This window comes from Xenopus tropicalis, chromosome 3 (assembly GCF_000004195.4).
Source record: "Xenopus tropicalis strain Nigerian chromosome 3, UCB_Xtro_10.0, whole genome shotgun sequence".
In the NCBI taxonomy this organism is placed as follows: domain Eukaryota; kingdom Metazoa; phylum Chordata; class Amphibia; order Anura; family Pipidae; genus Xenopus; species Xenopus tropicalis.
The window spans coordinates 94,509,721-94,529,226 of NC_030679.2; the positions used below are offsets into that span (position 1 = coordinate 94,509,721).

Genomic DNA, 19,506 nt, shown 5'->3' on the forward strand with positions numbered 1-19,506 from the left:
TAGTGTGTATAGGTGTATAAAAGTCTATATAGGTGTATATGTGTGCAAAACAAAAAAAAACAAAAAATAAATGCAAAATTGTATGCTGTATGTGTGTGTAAATGTATGTAAGTGTGTATAAGTGTGTATAAATGCAAAGAATAATGACCCTTACCTGTCCTGAAGCTTGCCTGGTCCTGGTGCTGCAGTCCTGTCCTCCATCTCGCGTGAACACGCGTGGGCGTGAGAGGAAGCAGGAAGCAGGAAGCAGAAGGGAGCCGGCAGGTAAGAGCAGCAGACGCGATGCGTCTGCTGCTTGGGGGGGGGGCCCTGCGACGATCGCGTTGCAGGGCCGGCCTGACAGCCCCCCTGGCTCGTTGCCCAGGGGGCTGTCATGCTTAAAAGCTCTCTGCCGAAGCGGCACATGCCGCTTCTGCAGAGAGAATGCTTATCTGCCAAACAACGTACGGCGCACGTTGTTGGCAGATAAGCTCTTTCCCTGCAACAACGTACGCCGTACGTTGTTGGCAGGGAAAGGGTTAAGAAGGGAGATAGGACGGTAGCGTTTAGGTTTCAGTAGTGTGATGTGTGCTGCTAATAATTCAGGGAGGATATTTTTGCCTTGGGCAATGTGATCGTATAAAGATTTCAGCTGTGGTATCAGTATTTCTGAAAATTTCTTGTAATAACAGACTGATAGACCGTCTGGTCGTGGAGCCTTCCCGTTCTTAAGGTTTTTGATAGCCTTGCCAATATCCTCTGTTGTAATGTCTAAATCGGATTTTGATGATTTTGTACTTTTAATTTGGCCCATACACGTGTAGATCTTTTTCTAATGTAACGACCAAGCTTATTGTGAAACAATTGTTTAAAAGTACGATTTGTCCATTAACAAAACAACCATTTCAACGGACAAATTTCATCGTTAATGACGAAAATTATTAAACTTGCCCGAATTTTTTTTTTTTTCTTTACCCATGTTAAATGAAAGGTCTTTAGATGTACAATCGTTTGGTGCACATTAACCTTATGATAATTTGCCACTTTTGTCTGATTGCACTGAAATTGCTCATTAAGTATACAAAAATTGTTGTGTATGGCCAGCTTTATACTTTGCAGTGAAAGAGCTTTGGTCTGAATACTGGCTGGTTTTAATTTGAATGTACTATCTAAGGTTTATGTTGCAATAGCCTAAAGGTGGCCATACACCTTCAGATCTGCTCGCTTGGCGATGTCAGGAAATCACCTACGGGTGGGTGATATCAGGCGAATCCAGGCTAATTCGGTCGTTTGGCCCTGGGGTTATAGGAGAAATCGGACCAGGTACCGCATCAATGAGCCTATGCGGTCCCCAGTCCGACTAAATTTTTTAACCTGCCCGATCAATATCTGGCCGATTTCAGGCAGGCCTGTCATTGCTGCCCCTACACGGGCCGAATAGCTGGCGAATCAGTCTAAGGGACCAATATCAGCAGCTAGAATCAGCCCGTGTATGGCCACCTTAACAGTAGTAGATAGTAGCAGTAGAATAGAAGATTAAATAAATGGGAAAATTTGTTTGTTATATAAATTGTCTCCTTAATGGATATATGCCTTTAAAGCCAGAAATTTGGTTTATCCTCAGTTTGCCACTCAACGTATCCAGAAACTCTGCTAGGCAGTGACAGCAGGTGACTTGCCTTTAAGAGGATGTTAAAATGTAGTGGAAAGTAGGAAGGTTGGACATGGGAATATAAATAGTTAAGGGGCCTGCATGGAAAAATAAGTAATAAAAAATTACAATAATAATAAAATTGTAGCTTTGCACAGCAATACTTTTTGGCTGCCGAGGTCAAACTCCCATTTGAAAGTTGGAAAGAGGCAGAAGAGAAATGCAAATTATTCAAGAACTATAAAAAAAAAAAATTAATTAGGAAGACCAATTGCAAAGGAGGGATCTGAAATTCACTTTGTAGGTGCATTCCCACTGTGAGAGACAGCATTTTAAAAAAAAAAATTCAGGAAATCACATTGTATTTTTAAAGTGCACCTGTCACCCAGACAGCTGTATAATAAGTCCTTTTCAAATTAAACATGAAACCCAAATTCCTTTTTATATTAACATATCCAAACTCATTATAAAGGCATTTAAAAATCCCAGCTGTCAATCTTGTATTGCCTGCCCCATCTCTATGCCTTAAGGTGGCCATACACGGGCCGACTATAGCTGCCGATATCGGTCCCTTGGACCGATTCGGCAGCTAATCGGCCTGTGTATGGGGAGAGCAGAGCGGCCTGGCTGACCGATATCTGGCCTGAAATTAGCCAGATCTCGATCGGCCAGGTTAGAAAATCGGGTCGGATCGGGGACCGCATCGGCTCGTTGATGCGGTCCCCGATCCGACTGCCCCATTGCTGCCCACATAATCCGATCGTTTGGCCCCAGGGCCAAACGATCGGATTATTATTTTTTTTACCTAAATGGTCCCCGATATCGCCCACCCGTAGGTGGGGATATCGGGGGAAGATCCGCTCGCTTGGCGACATCGCCAAGCGAGCGGATCTGCTCGTGTATGGCCACCTTTAGGCATAGAGGCAGGGCAGACAATAACTAGCTTTCCGTTCAGCACTACCTAGATGTCACTGCACATCACACTTTCCTCCTCCCTCCTCATCATCTAATTGTGTAGCCAGTGCAAGGGCATGGGCATCTGGTCCCCCATTCTGGCACATAAACAAGATTTTGGGGTGATACAAAGCTTGCCTTCATAACAGTGTCCACAAAGTGGTGCCTGCCTGCTTGCTTTGATTGAGTAATTCCAGGACGGAAAGAAACAAGATTAATATTATTTATATAGTGTTAGTAAAGTTTATTTTGCTTATCTAACAATATAGAAAATAATTTGGAGTTATGTCTTAGGGCAGTGATCCCCAACCATTGGCTCGCGAGCAACACGTTGCTCCCCAACCCCTTGGGTGTTGCTCTCAGTGCCCCCAAACCAGGTAGTTATCATTGAATTCCTGACTTGGGGGAAAGTTTAGGTTGAATAAAAACAAGATTTACTACCAAATAAAGCCCCCTGTAAGTTGATAGTGTGCATAGAGGCTACCTAATATCCAATCACAGCCCTTATTTGGCTCCTCCATGAACTTTTATGGTGCTTGTGTTGCTCCCCAAGTCTTTTTACATTTGACTGTGGCTCACAAGTAAGAAAGGTTGGGGACCCCGTCTTAGGGTGACAGGTCCCCTTTAAAGAATGTACAGTGGCTTGCAAAAGTATTCGGCCCCCTTGAACTTTTCCACATTTTGTCACATTACAGCCACAAACATGAATCAATTTTATTGGAATTCCATGTGAAAGACCAATACAAAGTGGTGTACACGTGAGAAGTGGAACGAAAATCATACATGATTCCAAACATTTTTTACAAATAACTCCAAAGTGGGGTGTGCGTAATTATTCAGCCCCCTGAGTCAATACTTTGTAGAACCCCCTTTTGCTGCAATTACAGCTGCCAGGCTTTTAGGGTATGTCTCTACCAGCTTTGCACATCTAGAGACTGAAATCCTTGCCCATTCTTCTTTGCAAAACAGCTCCAGCTCAGTCAGATTAGATGGACAGCGTTTGGGAACAGCAGTTTTCAGATCTTGCCACAGATTCTCGATTGGATTTAGAACTGGACTTTGACTGGGCCATTCTAACACATGGATATGTTTTGTTTTAAACCATTCCATTGTTGCCCTGGCTTTATGTTTAGGGTCGTTGTCCTGCTGGAAGGTGAACCTCCGCCCCAGTCTCAAGTCTTTTGCAGACTCCAAGAGGTTTTCTTCCAAGATTGCCCTGTATTTGGCTCCATCCATCTTCCCATCAACTCTGACCAGCTTCCCTGTCCCTGCTGAAGAGAAGCACCCCCAGAGCATGATGCTGCCACCACCATATTTGACAGTGGGGATGGTGTGTTCAGAGTGATGTGCAGTGTTAGTTTTCCGCCACACATAACGTTTTGCATTTTGGCCAAAAAGTTCCATTTTGGTCTCATCTGACCAGAGCACCTTCTTCCACATGTTTGCTGTGTCCCCCACATGGCTTGTGGCAAACTACAAACGGGACTTCTTATGGTTTTCTGTTAACAGTGGCTTTCTTCTTGCCACTCTTCCATAAAGGCCAACTTTGTGCAGTGCACGACTAATAGTTGTCCTATGGACAGATTCCCCCACCTGAGCTGTAGATCTCTGCAGCTCGTCCAGAGTCACCATGGGCCTCTTGGCTGTATTTCTGATCAGCGCTCTCCTTGTTCGGCCTGTGAGTTTAGGGAGACGGCCTTGTCTTGGTAGGTTTACAGTTGTGCCATACTCCTTCCGTTTCTGAATGATCGCTTGAATTTAAAGCCTGCTTTAAATTTCTCAATAACTTTATCCCTGACCTGTCTGGTGTGTTCTTTGGACTTTATGGTGTTGTTGCTCCCAATATTCTCTTAGACAACCTCTGAGGCCGTCACAGAGCAGCTGTATTTGTACTGACATTAGATTACACACAGGTGCACTCTATTTAGTCATTAGCACTCATCAGGAAATGTCTATGGGCAACCGACTGCACTCAGACCAAAGGGGGCTGAATAATTACGCACACCCCACTTTGCAGTTATTTATTTGTAAAAAATGTTTGGAATCATGTATGATTTTCGTTCCACTTCTCACATGTACACCACTTTGTATTGGTCTTTCACGTGGAATTCCAATAAAATTGATTCATGTTTGTGGCTGTAATGTGACAAAATGTGGAAAGGTTCAAGGGGGCCCGAATACTTTTGCAAGCCACTGTATTTGTATTGCACTGCTGCACATAAGTAATTGAACACCTGAGAAAATCAGTGTTAATATTTGGTACAGAAGCCTTTGCAATTACAGAGGTCAAACGTTTCCTGTTGTTCTTGACCATGTTTGCACACACTGCAACAGGGATTTTGCCCCACTCCTCCACACAGATGATCTCTAGATCTGTCAGGTTTCGGGGCTGTCACTGAGCAACACGGAGTTTCAGCTCCCTCCAAAGATTTTCTATTGGATTTAGCTCTGGAGACTTGTTAGGCCACTCCAGAACCTTTTTATGCCTCTTACGGAGCCACTCCTTGGTTATCCTGGCTGTGTGCTTTGGGTCATTGTCATGTTGGAAGACCCAGTGACAACCCATCTTCAATGCTCTGACTGAGGGAAGGAGGTTGTTGCTCAAAATCTCACAATACATGGCTCCATTCATCCTCTCCTTAATACAGTGCAGTCGCCCTGTCCCCTTCGCAGAAAAGCACCCCAAAGCATGATGTTAACACCCCCATGCTTCACAGTAGGGATGGTGTTCTTGGGATGTCATTGACCAGCTCCTCCCTTGTAGTTATGGGCTGATTCCTCACCTTTCTTATCATCAGTAATACCCCACGAGATGAGATTTTGCATGGAGCCCAATTCTAGGGAGACTGACAGTCGTCTTTAGCCTCTTCCATTTTCTAACAATTGCTCCAACAGTTGATCTACTTTCACCAAGCTGCTTGGCTATTGCCCCGTAGCCCTTTCCAGCCTTGTGGAGGTCCACAATTTTGTCTCTGGTGTCTTTTGACAGCTCTTTGGTCTTGCCCATGGTAGTAGTTGTAGTCTGACTGACTGTGGGGTGGACAGGTGTCTTTAAAGAGCTCAGACAGGTGCTACTAATTTAGATTAATGAGTGGAGTAGAGGTGGACTATTTAAAGGCAGAGTAACAGGTCTTTGAGAGCCAGATTTCTTGCTGATTGCCAGGTGTTCAAATACTTAAGTGCAGCAGTGCAATACAACAAAATTCTTTAAAAATCATACAATGTGATTTCCTGAATTTTGTTTTTTAAATGCTGTCTCTCACAGTGGGAATGCACCTACAATGTGAATTTCAGACCCCTCCATGATTTCTGTGTGGGAGAACTTGCAAAATTGCAGGGTGTTCAAATATTTATGTTCCTTACTGTAGATAGTATAAATCTTGTTTCCTTCAGTCTTGGAACTATTCAGTCACAGCAAGCAGGCAGCTTCCATTTTGTGGATACTGTTAGTAAGCAAGCTTTGCATCACCAAAATCTTGTTGGAGGACCAGATGCCCATACCCATGCACTTACTACATAATTAGGTGATGGGTAGGGAGGGGAAACGTGTGACGTGCAGTGACATCTAGGAAGTGCTGAATGGAAAGCTAAAGGTATTGTCAATATATGATATTGGCAATATATGATTGACAGCTGGGATTTTTTTTTTTTTTAACAAATTCTTTTTATTGATTTTGTAAGTATGTAGGGATAGGGATACAGAAGAGAAGAAGGGAGGGAGGGGGTTACAGCCATAGTTAAGTTTTATCATTTATTGCACAATAACATACAAATACATTCACATATGTTACTCATGGTAAACTAAGTAGGTAGGTTTCCATTCAGCCTCCCCAGACTGTAAACTTATTCGGTTGGCCTCTGGATTCATATGTGAGATTGAACGAAAGCATTTTATTAACTAGTTCTATCCACCCAGCCTTTTAAAGGAGGGAGGGGAGCCATCCAATGCATGATTAGTACTTTTTTTTTGGCATAGTATAATAGTGATCGTACCAAAATTCTTGCGTAGTTGGTAGATTCAAGACCTAATAGACATATTTCTGGTTGAAACAGTGGTGAGAGGGCTAAGGCATACCTCCCAACATTTGAAAAATGAAAAAAGGGAGAAAAAGATTTGGCGCGCAGCAAAATGTTTTGACCACGCCCACCTTTGATGCCACGCCCCAATTAACACACCCCATTTTTTTCTAAAAACACTCCTTTTATATAGTTGAAATGGTGAGATCAGACGCAAATGTGCTATACCCTCATACTGTACTACCTAAGGAAAACAATATAGCAACTCCTGTTTGTATAAAATACAAATATAGAGAGAAGGCAGTCAGTTATAAGTGAGTTATAACTATGTACCAGATTTGCCCCCATACACTGTGCCCCCCCAATACACAGTGCCCCCCCAATACACAGTGCCCCCAACACATTCTCCTACTTCTTCAGCGGTCCCTCTCCTTATGCGGCTCCATGTGCGGCAGTGCCAGGCCCTTTTATAAGGTTGCGCCCCGTGTGTGTGTGTGACGTCAGTACGCACGGGGCGCAAACTTATAAAAAGGCCTGGCACCGCCGGAGAAGAAGCCGCGCAAGGAGCAGGAGTGCTCAGCTTCAGCCGGCGGATCTCACTATCACGGATCGTTCCATGAATGTTACGGAAATGCGGGACATTGATGGAACGATCCGGGACAGCGGGGATGCACTATAAAAAGTGGGACTGTCCCGCGCAAAGCGGGACAGTTGGGGGGTATGGCTAAGGTTCTCATCATATATCTACTTCCTTGTTCGTGTAACCATGTGATTTGAAGTATTGAGATTGGCCAGGCATGTGGATTCGTCTGAATGCTGAAAAAGGCTGAAACTTCACCAAATCCCGAACTGAATCCTGGATTCAGTGTATCTCTAATTATTCCTGTATGATCATACACAGAAAAACTGTAATCATTGGTAATAATAGTATTAAAAGCATGGTTCTTTTATCTTAAAGAAATGCATGTCTCTGTCAGTTTTTATTGTGAGATATCAGAAGCTGAGAAACTGTGCTGAACTAAATGTGACACCTTGCCTGTAAGTGATCTTACACACCCTCATGCAAAGCAATTGTTCTCATGATGGTAGGAAGTGGCTACAGAATCTGCTATACAATGCTGATGAGTTACAAGCTGTTTAGCACACACCGACTCTGTGATTTCCTCCTTGAGTTTTATTTGCTTATATGACATATGCTAAACAGTCCACTATGTTTGGAAATTGCCTTTCACAACTGCAAAGGGATAGTGTAGCATTATCAGTTTTAACATCATATTATAGATTTGCACCTTTGTGTCCCGCCTCTTTTGTGGTGTCAGAGAAGGGCAGGGCTTTGGAGGGTCTATAATTACCAAGCTTGCCTGGTTAGGTGCAGATAGGAAATGGGTGGGTTACTTTATTACATATTCTTTTAAGCAAATAAGTTGTTTCTTTCTGCACTAAACAGGGCAAAGACTCCAGTCTTTGTATGTAGTAAGTCACATTCAACCTTTGTTAAGCAAACCCCTCCCTTTCCCCAGAAGCAGCCTTTGTTAGGCTTTGAGCTAATAGGCAAGTTATTAAACAGAGGTGTCTTAGTGGATTGGTACATTTTCTAACAAGCTAGCAAGATCCAGGAAGTTGGAAAATGACTTAGTTAGTTTCAGTTTCAGTCTAGTCTAGTTAAAGGAAAAGTAACACAAAAAAATTTTAAGTAAAAAATCTATTCTACCCTGCCCCAATAATTGCCCTATCCTGCAAACCATTTATTATTTTGAATGCTGTAGTACTAAATACCTGTTAAAAGTTGGCTTCCGGTCATTTGAAGAAAGGCGAAACGGCGATGCAGGTGAAGTATCGGGAAGTGTCCACTATGTGGCGATCGATTGATCGAGCCTAGCTGAAGGAAGGCTAGGCTAGATCAATCGATCGCTGCATAGTGGACACTTCACCTGCATCGCCTTTCTTCAAATGACCGGAAGCCAACTTTTAACAGGTATTTAGTACTTCAGCATTCAAAATAATAAATGGTTTGCAGGATAGGGCAATTATTGGGGCAGGGTAGAATAGATTTTTTTACTTAAAAATTTTTATTGTTACTTTTCCTTTAAGTGCAAAAAATAGCAAAATACATAGATATTTATTAGACAATGTTCATTGAACTGCAATTAAACAAGGATATACTGATATCTGTTTTATTTTTGTGGCAGGTCTGTAATTCTTTAAGAAAGACACTTTATTTTAGCCTATGGTTAATTAGGTTACAGAGAACGGCCTTATCTAATGTAGCCAGCAATTATGTGATGGGTATAAAAACCGCACCATTTCCAAGTTCCCAGAGTGATGCTTACACTGCATTGTAGAATAGGAACCGATCCGCTGACTGACTAAGGAACTGAAGCTTGCTTTACTTCTGTGACTGCAGGGCTGTGATTGGCTATCCCCCTCCTACTTTGCTTCTGGCAGAGACTGTTAGAACACACCCTCCTTTTACCTAAAACACGGACAGTACGTAGCAGATCTGGGAGGAGCTACAATAAACAGATAATTTTTAGAATCTTATTCATAATTTTTATCCAGAGTATAGCTAGCACCATGTAGTATTTACTATTGCCTACAAGACTGAGGGTATTTTCAGTTATGCCATATGCCTCCTTTAGTCACAACAGACCTTTTAGACTGTATTGGTAACTTTTTTTTACCCATATATAGGGCCAGCAAGACAAGATAACAAACAAATATTTACTGGGCAACGTTTGGAACCATACTGTTGAGGCCTACCTCAGTTGTGGTTGCGTAAACCCCTATTGTAATCTAGTCTTTTGTCTGGCAGCCAAAACATTGGATATGTCTTATTTTCCCCCACCTAGAAAAGATTGGCTTATTTGGGAACTTTACCAAATGATTGCATTTTCCTTGTATGACCTGCTTTAGCCTTTAAGTCTACTGAGTTTTGTGCACAGAATTGTTAGTGCTGCTTAAAGGACATGTAAACCCTACGTTGTTGGTCACATCTCCCCCATCCAAACCGTATCATTTGTACTGCATATATCCCTTCCTTTCAACCCACACCTTCACATTTTCCTTAAAGCAGAAGGAAGTTAAAAGAAGTTAAAATCACTGAGGCGTGCCATATGTTAGGCACACCCCCCCCCCCCCCAGTGATTAAGATCGATTACCTGAAACCGCAGGCTGATGCTCCCATCGTTGCGATCCCGGGGCCCACGCATGGGCAGTAGAGTCAAAAAAAAAATTTTGTTTTTTGTTTACTCTACTGTGTATGGGCAGCCAGTGTGAAGAAGGAAAAAATGGGAAGAGGATTACTCGTCTGCATGTACCCTTACCTGGTGCGTTTTTTTGCCAGCAGGAGCACCAGCCCGAGGTACCAGGTAAATGAATACCTGGTACCTTCTCATTTAAACAAATAGCTTTCGCCCAGCCATTTTCCCTTTGACCTCATCATTGCTGACATTTACATCTTCGAACAGCACACGCACTCTGTAAAGTTCATGCAGTCAAGAATGCTAGCTTTCTTTGACAAAAAGTCCTGCTTGCACTGTGATGGTTAAACTGAGCTTAATAGAGGAGGTTAGGAGAAAAATAGAGGCAGACAGCTAGAGCAAAGTTTCTATGGGAACCAGTAATGCCATGTCTTCGTTGGCTGCTAGACTGAAGGGTATTTTTAGTAACCTAAGTTGAGAAGAACTGAGCATGCGCAGTAGCCAACATCCAAAGCAAATTCCTGAGGGAGTGGGCTCAGTGGGTTGGAAGAGAAGTAATCCTAAGTGATTAAGCAGATGCTGGAGCCTTACTAATAACTTTTTAACAACTAGAGTGGTATTTAAAGATTTCAAAGAGGTTGTTCTCTTATTAAATGTATTTGTTGGGGGTTAATTGTCCTATAAGGGAAAATATTCCTCTTACTTTTGGGGTGATTTTTTTTCCTTAGCTAATATGCCATTTTGTGGCAATTTTTGTTGTGTCCTTCAGAGTAAATGCTACTGGCAACACTTGCACTATGAAAAAGGGCAAGGCAAATGCAGACTTTATATAGCAATGTGGGGGTTGGTCAGCAAGTTGCAAACAGGATTTTCTAGACTATCAGGATGCAAAAAACAAGTACTTTTTCCTTGTTTCCTTTTCTTTTACCTATTACTAACAATCATTTTAAATCTTCTGTTCTAAGAAACATTCTCTTGGAACAAACAACACACGTCACACAGAATGTTCACTGGAGTTATGTATTCATTGAAGCGTTATATTGTTTTGAATATGTGAAATACAGGGTATGCAAAAGGCTGCTTTCTGAAAAAATACTTGCTATATTTTTAATTTTGTGATAATTGAAAGACTGTAAATGGAATTCAGAAATCTCAGATTGGATAACACTGAATAATTTCACAATCCACAACTTGAAGATTAGAGAAAATGTGTGATCTTGACATACAGAAGAATTAGAAAGCTTCTGTAGTTTAGCTTTAGCAGTATAGATTTCCATTCTTGCATTTTACAGGATTTTGCAGTTTCCTATTCTAATGCATTTCAGTGGGTGTGTTTTCCTGATATTACACCATAAGTCTGGCCTATTTTCCTTAAAAACACTGGTTAGTCCCCTGCAATGTCATTTTTATGCAATTAACTACTATTTTACAATAAAACCTTTATTTTACTTTCCCAAGCATAACATTGATGTTTGATATAGTATGTTTAGCAGCAATATGCATGTGTCATGATTACGTTTGACCAATACCAGGCCGTAATCGTCAGGCCCTCGTGTGGCACTGCATTAAAAACAGACATAAAATTCTGTAGTGGAAATCACTCCATGGGCTCAGGGATTCTTTCAAAAACTATTGCCTGTAAACACAGTTTGTCGCTGCATCCACAAATGCAAGTTAAACTCTTCCAAGCAAAGAAGAATCAATATTTAAATTTGATTTAATTTCCTCTAGGGCTAAAGTGTAAAAGGACCTTTCAGCTTGTTTTCAGTGCACAGTTCAAAAGCCAGCATCCGTATAGCGCACATGGCATGGGTATCTTGCATTTCTGGGAAAGCACCATTTATGCTGAACCATATATAGAGGCTTTAAGGCAACATATGCTGACATCTAGACAACATCTTTTTCATGGAAGTCCTCGCTTTCACTTTCTGCACGTTTCACAACAGCATGGCTCCATAGTAACAGACGCTGGGTGCTAAACTGGGCTGCCTGCAACCTGTCACCCATTAAAACATTTGGTGCGTTATGAAATGAAAGATATTACAAAGGAGACCCCTACCTGATTAGCAGACTAAATCTAAAAATTAGCTTGAATAGGACATTTCACTTTTAAAACTACTGAAATTGGTCTCCTTACTTCCAAAGCAGTTACTGTATATACTAGAGTATAAGCCTAGTTTTTTAGCACCCAAAATGTACTGAAAAAGTCACCCTTGGTTCAAATTGGGTGCCATGGGTCCCTCCAGACTAGCACCCTCTGTCCTTTGTGTGCAAATCAGGCCACCTGCAACCAGACCCTCCAATGCCCTGGCCTGCTCCCAAATTCATCTTCATCTACCAATCTCACCTGTCTATATTCTATATAAACTATATATATAGTTTTGAAGGATTTTAACTCTTAGTGTTTTAGACTGGTTGCTGATTGAGCTAAGGGAGTAGTACTCTTAAGGTATTGTTGATACCATATTGTTTTTGTTGACCCTCTTCTTCACTTACAGAGCTAGTTTACTGTTTTTCTTTGAAATAAATATTTACAAACATATACCCCACTGATGCCTCATTTAATGTAATTTTATTGGTTTTGTTTTTTTATTTATTTATTTTGATTATTGAAACTTAGCAGTAGCTGCTGCATTTCACACCCTAGGCTTATACTCAAGTCAATTAGTTTTTCCAGTTTTCTTAGGTAAAATTAGGTTCCTCGGCTTATATTCGGATCTGCTTATACTCCAGTATATACGGTACATAGTGTTGCTAAAAGAAGAGATGATGCAACACAGTAGGAAACTGCCCCTGTCCCAAGTTTTTGAAACGTGTTGCTAGCCTTAAAACAAGAATATATTTTTCAAAAAACAATAACATTTCTCACCTTCAATTTTTGATAAGTTGTCTTTGTACTGTTTGCAGTTGTACTTATGAGAAATGGGGTTGCACAGAGGGAATGTCATACAAATTCATGCTTTAGCCTTTCTGCCCTAAAAACATGTTCTGTGCACTTACAGACTCACTCTGTGCCTCTCAGTATACACACAAATGCAATCAGTGGCACACTGAGGTGGCACATCAGGGTTTCTCCATAAGAAGATTCCAGTGGAGAAAACAAACCATGTGCAAGTAGCCTAAAGATAACATTTTATATGGTATTTGTGGAACTTATGTACTGTAATGTGATAAAAGTTAACAAAGATGACCGGTGAGAAGCTTATTCTCTGGCAGTGATCCTTGAGAGCATGTTTCTTAAGGGGTATGACTGACAGGAGGTTAGTCGCTTGCAACAAATTGCAGGCGACTAATCTCTTTCAAATGCCTAACCACCGGCAATAATGATGCCTGTGGGAAAACATATCCACCACTTTGGCTTTCTAAGGTCAACCAAAGTTGAGCATACTTTGGATGACTTCAGAAAGCTTAAGTGACGCATATGTTTTTCCACTGTTGATTTTCATTATCGCCTGTGGGAAGGCATTTGCAGGAGGTTGCTTGCCATACGGGAGATTTGTCGGTGGTAACTAAACTTTGTCTGTCTTGCCCTAAGGGCTGTGGCACACAGGGAGATTAGTCACCCGCGACAAGGGAGATTTGTTGCGGGCGACTGATCTCCCCGTGTGCCACAGGCCTAATCTCCCCAATATGACATCCCACCGGTGAGATTGTAAATCGCCTGTGGGATGGCATACGCGGAGCCAGCGATTTGCCAAAATCTCCTAAGTTGCCTCTATCGCGGTTCCGCGTATGCCATCCCACCGGCGATTTACATTCTCGCCGGTGGAATGTCCTATCGTGGAGATTTGGCATGGGCAACTAATATCCCCGTGTGCCACAGCCCTAAGACTGAATAATTTCTTAGCAGTGTGCATTTCCAGTTTGAAATTAAATCCTTAATTAGAATAGGAAAATATCAATAGTGACTGACTTAAACATTACTTATTGATTTTTCTGTGATGTATTACTTGCTGAGCACTGAAATATTAAGAATCATTGCTTTTGATTTACAATGGGTAACTTGAACTTTTAAACCTCTGTTGTAAATGGGCAGGGATGGGCATTGTCAGAGGCATTACCTTCTGTGACCACTAACATTTTGGATGGATGGAATTGTTTGGAAGCATACGTTTTAAATTGTCTTACCCCTCATTGAGGTGTCAGAATAGGCTTTCTATTAGTAATAAGTTCAGAAATATATTGTGGTGTTGGTTACTAAACCATAGTATATTTGGTGTTGGTTACTAAGCCATAGTTGTAAGAATTTTTAAGAAAGTAAAAACATATACACACCAAATGTCACTTAACTGAACTTAAAACTGTACTCCAGGAGTGTCTGAGAGCAGATAGACATTATGCCCATGTCACTTTTTACAAAACCTTTATGACAGGCCGAGAGAAGCGGATCCGTTCCCTTCTACCTCTTTGTAAAGCTGTATTGACAATAACAACTTCTGCCTGTGTGTAGCTACGTGGATTAAAAATTCATTTTTTCAGGCTAAACTCCATTTCACTCTGTGTAGCTACACGCAGGCGGAAGCTGTGATGGTTAATACAGCTACATAGTGAGGCAGTAGGGAGTGGATCAGCTTATCTCAGCCTGCGGAAAAAATGCAGGCTAAGAGCGGTGAAGCCAGCTCCCCGTGTGCCCTCCTTGCCCGCGATCTAACTGGGCCCCACTACCGGGTCTAGCCGCGACTATTTATAGGCCCTGGTGAGGTCATAGGTGGGGCAGGCTTGGGTCAGTAAATAGATGAGAAAGCCATGGGCAGGGTCAGGTGTGGGTGGAGAAGGGGCGGGTCATTGTTGGGTGTGGGTCTACAAATAGTCGACACATCACTAGTATGTTTGCACCGTATCCCCTATGTTTTATTTTATTAGGTTATTGGGCATAAGTAAGGCTGTAAGAACCTTGTTGTAATCTACTATATATCCTGTACTATAAAAATAAATAGGCTAGAAATGCTGCACATTATGTTTTGGGATTCTGTACCAGCCCAAGGCAACCGCATTCTTTTAGTAGCTCCCAGTATTCTTTTTTGCTGATTCACTGCACATGCTCTGTGCTACTGTCACTTACCTGAGCTTAGGTAAGTATATATATCGCAGTGTAAGGCTGATTTACCCGATAGCTCACAAAACAGTGTAAATGTAATAATCAGCAGCCCTGTACTGTCAACGTCTATGGCAGATAAACATTGTTTCTGCTTGATGATTTGCAACAAGCCCAAAGCTATTTTGGAGCAGTCCATAAGAAAACAGGTACAGTAGACCAGGAAAAGCGCCACCCAGATTAACAAACTCTTTGATCAGTGTAGTTATATAAAATAGCTTGTCGACGCAAGGTACGCAGTATTTATAGCTGTGGGAATCTAGTTATTACAGGAGGGCCACTGAGGATTGCATGCAAAAGTGAAAGAACATTTTCTTTGACATGTCTGTGCTGGTAAATGTAATCAGTCTGATTAAAAAAAAAAAATGCATTCCTAGTCATCAAATGAAGATATTCTACTGTAGAATTCCGGGAAATTTATATTTTTTTACTGCAACTTTGTTTATTTAATTCAGCAAAAACTAGAAAGCTGAAGGAAAAAGGGGTCTAGAAGAAAGAAGCAAAGGAAAATAGAAGGTCTACCTCCCACTCTTACAAAGATGATTTAATACATTATATTAGGCAGCATGGCAGGATGCAAACTACCATACATCCAACTGATCCCTATAATAGATACATCCATTTCTGTGCTTAGATTTTTTATAGCATTTATTAAAATGAGTTTGAACATTAACAGAGGGAGGGAAAGAGGGGAGAAGGAAGCAAGTTATGAATTAATGACTTTGGCTCGTGGCACCACATGGGGAATGACAAAATCAGCAACCAGATAGGATAACGATTCATTGACAAAAGCAATACATAAATTCCAGAGGAAAACCGTAATAAGCATGAACGTGCCCAAGGTGTAGGTTATCATATGGTGTTATTCTTCGGCTGCTCCTGGATGCAGGTCTAGCCACAGGGCCCATATTTTGTCAAACTTTACAGGGCACCTACATGCTTCATAAGTCAGCCTAAGGAGTAAAGGGGCACCTGTTACTATCCAGTGTAGGGTCACCATTTTTTTTTTCTTTTTTTAGTAAAGGGTAGCCCTGATCAGGGACCTTGTTTTATTAAAAAGGATAATATCCTTTATCAGACCCAGCAAACACACTTCAGGTGTACATACATTGGGGAAATCTGGTTCTGTATTAAGTACTTAACCACTTTGGCCCAGTATCTGCCAATTGGAGGGCACTCCCATACTAGGTGGAGAAAGGAGACTTTGGCACTTGGGACATCTGACTTCTGGATTCCCACTCATTTTCTAAGGTTGCATAGGGGTGAAATAGAGTTGATGGGTGAATTTAAATTATATAAATCTGTCTCTAGTAATTAAAATCTTGGACATTGTATAGATATGGGAGTTAATTTGCGTTCATCCACAGTGGGAGTCAAGGGGAAATAAGAGGAGGAGAGTATTCAAACAGCTTACAGGCTGGTCTCCATACCCTGCATGAAGTGGTGACTGTCATAGAGCAGTTGACATAGTTCTTTAGTCTCCTGTATAGGATATTCCTCACTGCCTCCAGTGAACCTAGTCTAAGGGCCAGGAGTAATTGTCCTGCTTCTGTGTCATCAATGTGGAACCTAGTGTGTATATAATAGAGATGTATGGCTAAAAAAATAGAGATATAAATGGGAAGAGCAAGACCCCCCTGGTCCAGTGGGGCCTGCCAAGCCACCCATGGAGCATTATTGGCCAGCAGAAAGGTAATTAGTACAGGTATGGGATCCCTTATCTGGAAACCCGTTATCCAGAAAGCTCCGAATTACGGAAAGCCCGTCTCCCATAGACTCCATTTTAATCAAATAATTCAGAATTTTAAAACTGATTTCCTTTTTCTCTGTAGTAATAAAACAGTACCTTGTAATTGATCCAAACTAAGATATAAAGAATCCTTATTGGATGCAAAACAATCCTATTGGGTTTAATTAATGTTTTATTGATTTTTTTAGTACACTTAAGGTATGAAGATCCAAATTACGGAAAGACCCTTTATCCAGAATATCCTTGGTCCCGAGCATTCTGGATAACGGGTCCAATACCTGTATAGAGTTTATTTTCTGGAACAGTGTATTTCTCTGCTTACTAAGTACTATATAATGTTTTCCATATGGCCATTTCAGGGGTTTACACAAATTCCAGATGACCATGCCCAGTAATATACTGATGATAATTATGACATTTTGTGCAGAAAACATGGTCCCAATATAAATCTGTGATTTTACACCCAAGATAAAGCTTTCCCACGGCCAGTTATGTAAATAGCTGAAATGACACATATATTTTCTCACCAGCGATTTACATTATTGCTGGTGGGAAACCATTTGCAGAAGTTTAGTTGCAATGCATTAGAGGTAACTAATCCCCTAGTGTGCTATCAGCCTGAAGCTTCTTTCCATGCTTTTTTTTTATCAATATTAGGAATGACTATTCAATTTGAGGGCCACAATAATATATTTAATTAAGAAAGGACTGAAGCTGTGCATTGGGGGACCAAATTTAGGTCCAGTTGAGGTGAGATGTGAAGTGAAATATTCCTCAGTGCTTCTCAGTGTTACAAAAGTCCAGCCTTAAGCTGGCCATACACGTGGCGATCTCACGATGTTTCGTACGACCGTCGGTCGCACGAAACATCGTCAGATCCGCCACACACCATTCAGGGCTGAATCGGCAGGTAAGGAGGTAGAAACAATAGGATTTCTACCTCCTTCTGCCGATTCAGCTCTGAAGGGAGAATTTTGGTCAGGCGCCTTCTATGGCGCCCGATCAAAATTTTCTAACTTGGCCGATCGGCGAGCCGACCGATTTCAGCAGCTTCCTGCGATATCGGTCGGCTCGCTGACATGCCATACACGCACCGATTATCGTACGAAACGAGGTTTCGTACGATAATATCGGTGCGTGTATGGCCACCTTTAGTTATCTGTCTGTGCCTTCGAAGGCATGTTTGTTTGTTCAGATATCTTTTAATCTCTGTTGAGGATGTATATAAGTGGCAGAACAGAGTGGAGCACACCCGTCACCAAAATAACAACCCTGGGTGCAGGTAGGTAAAAAAATAGACATTTAGAGAAAGAAAGGCACACTCAGGGACTTCGTGCAAAAGAAAAAACAAATCTCCCTCTCTCGCTGTTTTTCATTTGCCTTTAGCCAGCTTTTCTGTAATTGTATTGTCTATTGTCCAATAGTCAAGATTGTATTAATTTCAGGCTGCAAATCTGTAGTTTTTCGTTTTTTTTCACAACTGAATAGTAAACAATATACAGCTGCCTTCAACTGTAGGACTCGCAAGAAACTTTCATGACTAAAGGTGGCCATACACGGGCCGATTTTAGCTGCCGATATCGGTCCCTTAGACAAATTTGGCAGCTTATCAACTCGTGTATGGGCACTAACGGCGGGCCTGCCCGGCCGACATCTGGCCTAAAATCGTCCAGATTCTCGATCGGGCAGGTTTAAAAATTAGTTGGGACAGGGGCTGCATTAGCTCGTTGATGCGGTCCCGAACCGATGGGCGCCTATACCTGTCGTTCTGATTTGATAGTTTGGCTCCATACATTTAAAACTCTTAGATTTTATTTCATCATCCTATACATTTTTTTTTAATATCAGAATCCAAAATCTTTTCTATCTTCTGTGGCACTGCTTTTAATTATTATAAACCATACTAACTTAAGCAGGTCAGTAACATGTGCCAACCTGATGCACTTGTGATTTCTATCCAACAGTATAGCCATAGTCTTTGTTTTCCCCAAACCTGACTTATTTTTATAAGGGCAATACAGATGAATGCTGATTTTAAAAAACATTTTACTGGAATTGTAACTAACTATCCTTTTTCCACCTTTAGGTTTGGCTTTATTTTGTCATCAGAAATGAGAAGACTTTATTATGCAATTGCTGTGAAATGGTCTTGTGAGGGCCCTGCATGGTGATGTGAAGCAATCCCTGGGCCCCTGGGTTATTTATCGCAACAGAATTTTTTTTTTTTTTTAATATTACTATTGTGACTGCTTGAGATCGGAGCCCCTGAAACTTTCTGGGGCCCCTTGTGCCAGGCTCTTATGGTATAGGAACATGGACCATAACAATAGGGAAAAGGATGAGAGGCCTCGGCCAGCAAAGGCTTTGCCTGTGCGGACAGGACACAGCTCCCGACCATCTAGCTCAACCACCTCCTCAGGGGTCCTCATGGTGGGGCCGAACTTCAGAGTTGGGAAAAAGATTGGCTGTGGAAACTTTGGGGAGTTACGGCTAGGTAAGTGATCTTTCTTCTTAGGTCGATGCACATTGTACTGTTTATTGTTTAGACCATTCCAGAACTGTATAATAATATAGAAAGCATTGCAAACTGTGTAATGTGGTTATAATTTTAGATGCAATATTCTAGCAGTTGGCAGAATGTTTTAAGAGCTTCTATTTTAAATGTTATGTTGTTTATAATATAGTACATTATAAATAATTTTCTGTACCCAAATCATTTTTTTTTTCTTTTCTTTCCATTTGCCTCTTGTTTGAGTGAGTTACATGGGGTTGGGTTACAGCCTGTACTACATACATACATGTAAATTTCCATCTAAGGCTCAGTCTCTAACAATGACCTGCACTTTGCTTTAAATGAGAA

General features: G+C 41.4%; 1 protein-coding gene across 3 annotated transcripts in view; it reads left to right on the forward strand.

Moving 5' to 3' along the window:
* csnk1g1 (casein kinase 1 gamma 1) overlaps positions 1 to 19,506 on the forward strand; it is an 85,178-nt gene that overhangs the window by 30,620 nt on the left and 35,052 nt on the right. For 2 of the 3 annotated variants that reach the window (XM_031897808.1, XM_031897807.1), the window contains exon 2: positions 18,733 to 19,140. In XM_031897808.1, coding sequence (XP_031753668.1) covers positions 18,960 to 19,140 — 181 coding nt within the window. In that variant the 5' untranslated portion in view covers positions 18,733 to 18,959. 3 annotated transcript variants of the gene reach the window in all.